At 33.9% G+C, this 10,680-nt stretch overlaps 1 protein-coding gene and 3 non-coding genes across 4 annotated transcripts; all 4 read right to left on the minus strand.

Annotated features, from left to right (window-relative positions):
* Positions 1-1,532: 1,532 nt before the first annotated feature.
* Positions 1,533-5,111, minus strand: LOC110409972 (CURVATURE THYLAKOID 1D-like protein). Its single transcript, XM_021419511.1, has 5 exons — positions 4,911-5,111; positions 4,455-4,690; positions 2,024-2,128; positions 1,858-1,929; positions 1,533-1,775 (listed from the first exon to the last, which is right to left on the minus strand). The coding sequence occupies exons 1-5, from the start codon at positions 5,038-5,040 to the stop codon at positions 1,704-1,706; spliced, it is 615 nt and encodes a 204-aa protein (XP_021275186.1). The 5' UTR covers positions 5,041-5,111; the 3' UTR covers positions 1,533-1,703.
* On the minus strand, positions 2,906-2,986 carry LOC149527605 (small nucleolar RNA snoR128). Its single transcript, XR_016350821.1, has one exon. It is a non-coding gene; the product is annotated as a small nucleolar RNA snoR128 (small nucleolar RNA).
* On the minus strand, positions 3,579-3,671 carry LOC149527606 (small nucleolar RNA snoR128). The gene has a single exon (XR_016350819.1). It is a non-coding gene; the product is annotated as a small nucleolar RNA snoR128 (small nucleolar RNA).
* Positions 3,964-4,059, minus strand: LOC149527607 (small nucleolar RNA snoR128). The gene has a single exon (XR_016350820.1). It is a non-coding gene; the product is annotated as a small nucleolar RNA snoR128 (small nucleolar RNA).
* Positions 5,112-10,680: the final 5,569 nt, after the last annotated feature.

Genomic DNA, 10,680 nt, shown 5'->3' on the forward strand with positions numbered 1-10,680 from the left:
ATTTATTATAATTATTCTTTTCTTCCAATAAAAAAAAAAATTTTTTTTTAGTAAGAAGAACGAAGAATCAATGTTTGAAGACAAAGTTCAGGAGTTTTGCAGAACCTAGGACGACAACATAAAACCAACGGAGAGGCGTAAAATTAACGTGAAATTGACGTGGCAAGCGGAAGAACGGTCGAATTATTGGAAGAAAAGAATAATTATAATAAATTTCTATAAAGCAGAGAAAGATGTTTGTTTGAATAGTGGAACGGTCGAATTATTTAATTTTTTTAGAAATTTTTTTGGATGGAGCTTCGTTTAGTTTGGGTTGGTTGCACACACGATTCGCGGCACCATGGGTTGCTTTACGAAAATTAGTGGGTCCCAAGTAGACCCCCAAGATTTAGAGTTTTGCCTTCAGTCCTCACTGGGAGTGTGCTGTAATGCCCACTCATCACTGGTTTTCCGCACTAAATAAGACTTACTCGTTAAGAAACACAAAAAAAAAAAAAGAGAAAGGTAAGAAAATAAGAAAAAGAAAAGGCACAGCTTTTCTACGTTATTATTATAACTTACAAAGTTTAGCTAATTAGCTTTAAAATATAATAAAATAAAACTAGAGTAGCTGTATATTCTAAGTTAGAACTATAATCTTCCTTCTTCTTTTTTCGGTTTTGTGCAATATGATAGTATCCGCAAGATATGCTTTGGGTAGGGTTAAGAGGCTGGATCAAAAAAGAGGGCTTGGGTCTTGGTGCATCGGGATTCCCATTAATGAGTTTAACTTTGGTTTTCACAAATAGACAAAACAAAAGGTTTGGTTTTACACTGGTCATCAAGAAAGACTTTATGACTTGTGAAAATGCCTTTACACATCTGCCATGGACACAGCATGTGGGTGCCTTCGTGAGATATGGCGAGGCATCTTAGACTCTCAATTTTCTATTACGAGGCGTTTTAACTAATTGCTTCACTCCTGTAAAACACTTTAGATATATATATATATATTAACAAATACGAATGCAGTACGTTATTAAATTTGGTTAGATTTGGCATCTTTAATTTGTGATATTGACAACCCATATAATAATTGCTCTGATTTTTATTTAGATTCTATTCAACACATTTAAATCACAACAAACTGTCGAGAATTTGTTGAAATACAATTAATTTCTGCTATTAATAATTGTCGGCTGTAGCACTGGATCTGTTCCCACTTTCCAACCCCTTTTTATAATCTTGCATTCCTGTGATTTGAAACTGCATTTGGATACACAGTGTAAACGCACCGTCAAATCCAGCCGCCTTGGTCATCGGGCAGTGACAACCCCTCCCTCTCTCTCTTTTCCGCATTAACAGGCATAGCCATAAAGTGTTCCCTGATTTCTGCACCAAACTTGGCTTTTATTTGATGATCAACAAAATCATACAAGATGATTGGAACAGACAACCAGTTGTTGATCAACCATTGCATGTATACATACGCGTGCATTTTTGAGTGTTGAACAACCATTGCCAACGAAAGAAGTAAATGGACACTTGCAGGAAGCATAGAAGCACAAACCAATAAATCTTTATCTTGATGCCTTGACTTTAGTCTAATTATTGACATATTTGTACACTAAGCGTCTATATATCAACTAGAGAAAATATTCAACTCTGCATTTCATCTTTCTGTGTAACAAACAACACTGGGTAAATCAAAAACAGATCCTACATCAATCATCATCTGAGCCAAGGACCTGCTGCTTAAGCTCTTCAATTTTAGCAGTCAACTCCTCCCTGTTTTTCTGCCAAATGCAAGTAAAAAGGCTTAGAATTTCTCTTTGTCATTTGGGGATTATTTACAATCTCAATCACTCAAATTGCTACCTTGAATAACAGATACCGTGAGCCAAACCAGAGTGAGTAGCCAAGGCCCACAACTTCCATCAACTTCGGGAACTGAACATTACAATATAAATCATCATTCAAAAGGAATATAAATATCTTATTTATGATCCAGAAACTCAGATATCACAGAAATTTTTAACCATACCAGTGGAATTGAGTCAATAGCACCGACAACAGCTGAAACTAGCCACAAAGCAACCAAGGTGCCACTTCCATATAATATAATTGAATTTGCATCTTCAGAGTCAAGCTGCAAGCATTTAATGATCAAGTCATCAGTACCTCAAACCATGGCAAACCAAAAGAATTTCTAAAAATAAAGCAAATCAACTAAACTCTGAAATAAAAAAAAAACATAGTATTGAGAGCAACACTGTGTTTCAAATCATCCTCTTCTTACATCAACCATATTATTCTCTTTCATTACATTGAAATGATCAAAATTAAAATAAAACAAAGAGAAAGAATACAGAAAAAAAAGGGAGGGCATAAGAATAAAAAAGAATCAAAAGTAACAGATGAAGAAACACTCTTCAAAGAGAACATTACAAAGAAAAAATAATGGGTCAGTGATGCAAAAAATTAATAAAAAAATAAAGGTTGAGGAAGTACTTGAGCCTAGGATCAAGAACTTGAAATAAATCATAAAAAATCTAAACTGGCAAGCAGCAATGAAACAGCTTTGAGGAAATAATGTCAGAGAGAGAGAGAAGCAACAAACAAACTCTATAGATTGAGTTGCTCAGGAAAGAAACAAGGAAGAAAACCTTCTAATGCAAAAAGAGGCAGCCAAAACCATGACGAAAGAGATAAACAAACTTTTTTAAAAAATCATACTGCCCAGATAACAACCAACTTCAACCTGGTTGTTGAGATCTCAGCCATAAATGGCCCTAACTTTCATCAAATTTAGTGATCATCCATAAAAACATTTGCACCCTAAAGAGAATGAAATTTTTATGAATGGGAATTAAAAAAAACCCCGAAATCTTGCTCTGAGGAAGTTTATGAATTTAAACAAATTGTGTTGCTCAGGTAACCGCTCAGATTGACATGGTTGCCAATGTTTCATAAAAAATTTCATAAATTCTAGTAATCATCACAGCAACCAATTTGCATATTCATTGAAGAAACAATTGAACACTTTCAGTAAATAAACCCAAAACAAGGCAAAGAATAAAAGGGTGGGTCTAACCTTAGCTATCAAGGATTTGGGGCAAAATTTGCAAGTGCAAATGGAAAAGTGAGAATTTAAAATCAAGCTATGTGATGTGAGTATGAAATAGCTTCAAAGGCCTATGACTAAAACAGTAAAGAACATATAGGAAAAAGAGAAGCAGAACAATAAATCAACTAAAATCAAGCAATTAACAGTGCAAAGTAAAAGAAAAACAGAAAAGTTATGGTAACCAAGTGAAAGAGAGATAGAGAGAGTTTGTATGTTCTGACGAGGGAAAATATGTTGCTCAGACAACAATTCACATGAAATGGTTGTCACTGTCTAACAAAGAATTACCCTTTGACCAAATTTTGATGGTTATGACAGTAAAAATTTGCATTTGGGAAGACTGGCAATAATTTAATGAATGGAAATATCAAAAACAAGGCATAGGTAGCAAAATCATTTCGTGCTACAAAAACTTGACAATATTTTATCCTTGGAGGGAACATTAAGTGAGAACAGGTATTAGCTTATCATGTTGCTCAGGTAACCGCTCAGTTCGACAAAGTTGTCGACTCTTCATCAAGTATTTACAATATACTTTCACTAATTCTGATACTCATCATGGCAACCGTTATAATTTTAATTGAAGAACTGGAGCAAAAACATAACAAACAAAACCTCAAAGACAATGAGGGGAACAAAAATAATTGACTGCAACCAAAATTGGAAAATGGCTCTTGTTATCAAAAAGGAACATGGGGGTAAGAAGAAATGGCAGCTGACGTAAAAACAAATTCCTACCAGCCAAGAATTTTGAGTGGAAGGAAACACATAGCTTATCACCAAAACATCCAATCAGAACACAAAACATAATAAAGGGCACAAAAGTAGGAAATATATAAAACAATTAAGTCACAAGGTTGCTCAGGTAACAGCTCAGGATCAACACAATGGTCGAAGTCTCATCAAGCATTCAACAAATGCCATTCAATGATTCCAAAACCTCATCAGTGCAAACAAATTTGACAACAAAAAGGAACATCAAAAGGCCAAAAAAATTTCTTTTCTCACTTAGTAACATAAATAATGAGGTTAAAAAAATAACTTTGATGTTTCCTTTTGTCAATTCATTCTAATGCCAGAAAAGCACCTTCCAAATGATTAAACAATTAACTGTTTGACAAACTCATAAATGTTTCCTTCCAGTTTGATAGCATGCCATTTAATTATATGTAACATCAAACAAGCAATGAATTTTCTGTTTCTAAACAGTGCATCTCAGCAAAACACAAGTAATCAACCTTCTTTTTCTTTTCTCTTTATATTCAGAAATTAACCTCTCATATCACAAGCATAATAGAAACTATGATGCACTTTGAAAGAGTGTAAAGTGAGTAAGCAAAGGGAAAACCTTTGCTTTAAGGTTCTCCAAAAACTGAAATATTTGCGATTCCTCATCGACACCCGACTCTTCTTTAGGTCCTTCCGGTGGCAGCTTCTCATTGTATATATTCTTCTCCACCGCCGGAACTTCTTCCAATGTGACCACGCTGTCGCGATCGTCCCCGAAAAATCTATTCGGACCGGTCGAGGAGGTTTCTCCGGATGTTGTTGCTTTAGGCAACGGGCTGTTAAAATACAAAACCCCTACAAAGCCAATAATAATAATAATAATAATAATTACTACTATAGTAGTATTTTTTTAATTACGAAGTGCTACTTTCCAGTTTCTAATATATTAAAAAAAATTCCTAAACAGTACTACAAGAACAACATATTAAAAGACAACAAAAAATGAGACAAAAGAATGAAAAAGGCAGATGAAATAAGGAACAAAAAGAGAGCCTAGGGTTTTTGGATTTCTTACCGGAACGGAGGCCACGGGCGCTGGAGCGAGAAAGCGGTGGTCGGCAGAGAGGGAGAGAGGGAGTTGGGGTCAGGAATCTGACGGCAGGGAGAGTGGAAATGGGTTGGGTGAGGCTCGTAGAAAGCTCCATCTTTCTGAGTGAAAAGAGGAGAGTGAAGCTTGAAGTCACGAGAGAAATGCGACTCTGGAAGTGCTAGGTCGAGAAATTTAGTATTTATTTAGGGTGGCCTGCTGTCCTTTAGGTCTAGGGTTGTCCTTTCTTGATTCGGTAATACGAAGTTTAGAACCAGTATTTACAAGTTATTATTGTTTTCAATGTTCTTAAGCAGCCAAATAAACAAATCTTAAGCCTAATCGACAGCGTGTTACTGTTATTTCCCTTCTCCAATTTTTGAGATGTAGCAAATAATGTCTATCCTCCGATTTTTTTATAAGATACAATACTTTAAAATGTTTATGAATTATTTAAAAATTTTTTATAAAATTTTACTTTTGTTTAATTAGATCATTTTATTTTTATTTGGATAGTTAAATAATAATTAATAATTAATTAATTATTATTCGTTAAAATATTATTTATTATTTATATTTTATTTTATATTAACATAAAAAATAAAAATATCATATAATTATATTATTATATTAATTTTTTATAAAAAATATAAAATATTAATATTAAATGTAAATTTATATATGTTAAAAAATAAACATTAAATATGACATAGATGAAATACATATTTTTATAATTAAAAATTTTAAATTTTATTTTTAAAATAAAAATTATATATCAATTAATAAAATAAATATTTAATATTAAAAGACGTATTTTAATCCTATAGTGAAAGTGCTGAGATGGGGAAGCAAATCTTTTCATTTAAGTTTTTGGGCTGATGTAAGCCCATTTCAATCTAATTCCATTTCGAAAAGAGCCTTGGAGACCACTATGAGCCCACTTCAATCTAATTCCAAACAGGAGCCTTCCCTGCCTGCCTTGGACCGAGTGTAGGCTTGCAGCAACATGGAACAAAAAAGATTCATGGCAGAGGCCCGACGGAAAGTCTAGGTTAATAGGGAATACATGTACATACATCAAATAAATTTCAATGGAGATGGTGTCAGCACTTTGTTCCTTGTAACCGGTATTCCTGCTTTCTTTAGGCAGGTGAATTATCTCACTCGTTAAAAACAAAGAATAGACTTTCTGCAAAAGAAACTGATTCTGGTTCGTTTGGTCCTTACTATGAATTTTGAATGAGTCGCAGGCCTCATGGTGGTTCCTGAATACTGGCTTCCCTCCTTGGTTCTTTAACACCTGCGTTTTCAAAATAATAACTGTTGAACCACTACATTTGCAGCAATTACAATTTTTAATCCCTCTGAACATTATTCAATATAATTTGCAGAGATGAAAGGACATTGGTTCTTTGGAAGCTTGGGCCTTTTATGAACGCGAACAGAGCTTTGTGTTTATTGGATATTAATGTTACAAATATCAGTTTGATGTGAATGAAATTGTTAAACATTCTGATTGTTTTTTCTTTCTTTTTACCCCAGCAAAGAGGAAACCATTTGCGGTTCAGTACAGCTTGATCGAGGAGTCCTACAAAGAACAGCTTTCTCATTATTCAACTGCGAACTCAGTATACCTAACTTCTGCTTAAGAAATTTCGTACTGTTTTCAGGGATACTTGACTGTCAGCTGCTGATTAGCCTCCTCAAATTTGTTACTGAGGAAGGAAATGCTAGACACAAAAGCAGGATGTGAATTAGGAACCTCAATTCCAGGTCTTACGATAATGGAATTAAGAACAGAATACACATTGTTGATATTCCATATGTGGCACTCGAGCATTTGTCTTCCATGATTGGTACATACATGTCTTCTCAAACAGTAAAATTGGAATCTCGTCCCTCATATTAAACAAAGAATTACTCCATACGCAAGCAAGCTGATGAAGAAGGGGTTATACTTACTTCCAACTTTAGGACTTTGTACCTACCACAAGTGAGTGGTTACTACCAAGCGACAAGGCGGTTGGCAGTTAGCGCACAATTTACTGAAAATGACTGAACCATTTTCTTCCCTTAATTACTTCTTGGTAATCTTAAAAATCCTATCCAACTAATTTTACTTAACTGCAACTTTGCAGTGGGGTTCATGCAGGGGCAGGTTAAGAAAGTGGGCTCGGATGCTATGTACGTTCTCTAATCCAGTTTGCCAGGTGCGTACATGTAGTGTAGATTAAGGACCATTTTCTATCCTTTCTTCCCCTCCAGAAAAAAGCATGATTCTATTCCAAGACATCTGAAAAATACAGCTTGTAATGATGGAACATTAACTTTCTGATCGAACTTAGTGAGGTCTTTGATCGAATTCAAGTTATACATGCTTCCATGATTCCAAGAATTTTCCAATGCAGTGTACACATCTATCACTGTCAATCTCCTTTCAGCCTCGTGGCCTGGGCCCCTTGCCTACAATCAAGGAATGTTGAACTCCCCTGTGTTCCCAAACTTGGCCAAAATGGGGTAAGAAGGACAGGATCTCGATCATGAAGTTGTTCTAGAAACATGTAAATTAATTTGCCAGTTAAGTTTTACAACATTATCATACACATTCCACATTGAATTTCTTTTGCATTAATTTGCAAATAAATCATTTTTCTTACTCCTAGAAATTATGGGATTAAAGTTATAAATTCTGGTACGGATAGGCTTGTATTAATACTAGCATGGATTTGTGTGAACTTAGATTCAGATCTTTCAAATGTGGACATCACTTTAAATTTTTTTCTTAAATTTGAAATCATTTTAACGTGATTTTTAGATTTTTGAGTTCGAATAAATTTAAATTCAAGCTTATTTTGCATATCAAATTGAAGTACTCAATGAAAGCTGGATATTCTTATCATATGTCAAATCTGGGAACTAATGACTGGCAGATGCAAAGAACAACTAGCTGTAGCTGCGATGAGATATGTTAGCTAGTTTCCAAAGCAAATGAATGTGCTAAGAAAATATGCAATATATAATTCACTAGTGGCATGGCTGGAGGGAGACATGTGGAGCCAATGTAGATCCCAGAGAAAACAATTTTATTTTATATTGGTGGTTCAGCGCTTACCATGGATTTGCAGGGGGAAGCCATGACTGATCTTATGGATGCTTTTCATGGAAAGAATATGGAGGTTGGCTTAAGAGGAATCACTCTCGAGAACTCGAATCTCAAACACTATCCCAAACAAAACAAAAAACAAAAACAAAAAAAAAACCCTTATCAAAGACTGTGTTTGGAGATTGGACCACAATCCTACCATGGGGTATCCAAAATTAAAGAGTTTTTTTGTTAATTAATTTGGATTTGGATCTTATTAGCTTACGAAAAAGTGATTTAAGGCTGTTGATCGGAATTTTGTAATGTACACGTGATATGTGTTTCGAAGTAAAGCTTCTTCGTGTTTGGCCCAAAAGAATTTTTGGGAGAAAACCCCCCAATAAAAAGAGGGTTGATAGAAAGGAAAGAATTATCTATTTTGTACATAGGAGAGTGGGGAGCATCTTTTACTAGAGGATGGAAAAAGCCTTGGAAATTTGTGTTGCTAAAGTCTTCAAAAGGGTTAAAGGGATATACACGCATGTGTCTCTAGATTTCAATTTGCAACGTCTTTCTTGAATGCAAGATCCAGCATTCTTAGTTAAAATTCTTGCAATATAAACAAGTAGCATTCTTTTTTTAGGAGAAAAAATCTACAATAAATAAATTGGTCTGACTTCTCAAAAGATTATATACATAATATAAAGGCATTTAAATATAAAAAATAACAAAAGATCATTAATAAAACTCGAAGCGAAAGCCACTTTTGAATGACTTTCTAATTAATAATTAATCCAAAAATCTAATTAGCTAAGAAGCAAGAGGTAGATATTAATGAAATATGCATATCCGAATTTGTTTCAATGTTTGAAGCTAAATGGTATGAGCAAGGACAACCCCACCTTACATGATACCGAAAGAACTACATTCTAAGAATAACAGGCCATGCCACGCCAATAATACGATATAGTAAATAGTCAGCCCCTTGTGATTGTGATAAACATCAAACAAATATGGTTTAAAGAATGCCATATTGTCAATCCGCATAATAATAAATATAATTAAATAGTACATGCCGGTAGAACTTCTAGCTACTAGGCTACTTTACTTTTTTTTCATAATTGGACACTATATTTTCCATGTCTAGCTAGCTATTCCCATTTTCTGACTAAGTTTAGTACTACTTCCAATCATTCAAGTCAGAGGGAAAATCATAAAAATGGCTTACTGGCTTCCACATAATTGAAATACGGGTATTTAAATTAATGTTTGTAAGTAAAGAAAAAATTATTGTAGTGTAATCATTTGGGAAAATGGATTGATCATAATGTCATGATCTACCCATTGAAAGCTTAGCCGAATTGATTGATGGAGGAAGGGAGTTGCTATTCTTGTGTTATACATTGATTTAGACATCCAGGGTGTTTACAATGTAAACAATTTGATGCAAGGCTAGCTATGCATGGGCAGGTTTTGATTCCCCTTTCTCTCATTTACTCATTCTGATTCTGCAGCTTGGGGTTGGGGGGCATGCATGCTCTTTGGTCCTGTCTTTTAGTCGTTTAATTCTCTCCCTCGCTTTTCTTCAATGGGTTTCGAGTCCATAAAGCACGGGTATGACAATGGGAATTATTAGAAGAAATAGTTAAATTTAGTTGGCATCCGCTAGGGTTGCAGGGGAGCATGTGTTCTCCTTTGAATTGAACGACGTTGCCATGGTCCACTGCCCCAGATCATTCTTCAACACAACCCCCCCATCAACCCATCATTTCACTTATTTTCCCATGTATCTCTCTTTATTCTCCAACTATACCCCACATGGAATAAATGTCTATTAAGCTTATAATAATTAGTATTTAACATTATGATTATTTCTATTTCATTGTTATATTGTTTTATTATCCTCAAGAAATGGTTACTTAAAAATGTGAAATAATTCTAGTTTGGTACACTTTACAATTCTTCTTCTCTTATTAGTTAAAGTTGAAGCTTAACGTTTTAGACATGAACACTTCAAAAATCCTTGCCCAATTCTTATATTTTAATAATAATCATAAGACTATATATAAAATAAGGAATTTACCGAGTTAAATAAAACTATACTTCTCGTGATCAAAATGATTAAAAAAATGACAATATATTAATTTTTGAATAGTTCAAAATAATTAAGATGTAAAATATTTATTTTTAAAATTTATATAATTATTTACACACACTTTTTATTTATGTCTAGTCAACTTCAATTACATTCAAATCATTTAACACAATTTCATATGTAATTATTATTTTTTTATCATCAATGCACCATCAAGAGTGCTACATAGTCAAAGTATCGAATCTTTTTTTTTTGGTGTTTTAGACAGTAGAATTAATCGGAATTCTACTCTGTACATGAATCATGGAGTAAAACGTTCAAGTATTATGAGATTCATTCAGTCAAACAAAACTATAGTTGTCCATTGAAATTTTTATGGTATTATTTCCCATTGACTTAGCATTTTAGCTGGACACACATCTCATTAAGGGATTGAACAATAAAGCTGTCGGCCGGGGGGCAAACAATTAAGGAAAAACATTGAAAATAGTTGGAAGTCATTCGGCTTACACTGAGAAATGGCTTGTTCACCTGTCCTCTTGTTTTAATTTCTATATATATATATATATATATATATATAT

Source organism: Theobroma umbraticum, unplaced genomic scaffold, assembly GCF_002168275.2.
Source record: "Theobroma umbraticum cultivar Fairchild unplaced genomic scaffold, ASM216827v3 scaffold_44.0, whole genome shotgun sequence".
NCBI classification, from domain to species: Eukaryota; Viridiplantae; Streptophyta; class Magnoliopsida; order Malvales; family Malvaceae; genus Theobroma; species Theobroma umbraticum.

Coding starts and splice junctions, on each gene's coding strand:
- LOC110409972 (XM_021419511.1), bottom strand. CDS start 5,040: ATGGAGCTTTCTACGAGCCTCACCCAACCCATTTCCACTCTCCCTGCC. Junction 1,930..2,023: donor CTATTGACTCAATTCCACTG/GTATGGTTAAAA, acceptor TGTAATGTTCAG/TTCCCGAAGTTGATGGAAGT. Junction 1,776..1,857: donor CACGGTATCTGTTATTCAAG/GTAGCAATTTGA, acceptor TGCATTTGGCAG/AAAAACAGGGAGGAGTTGAC.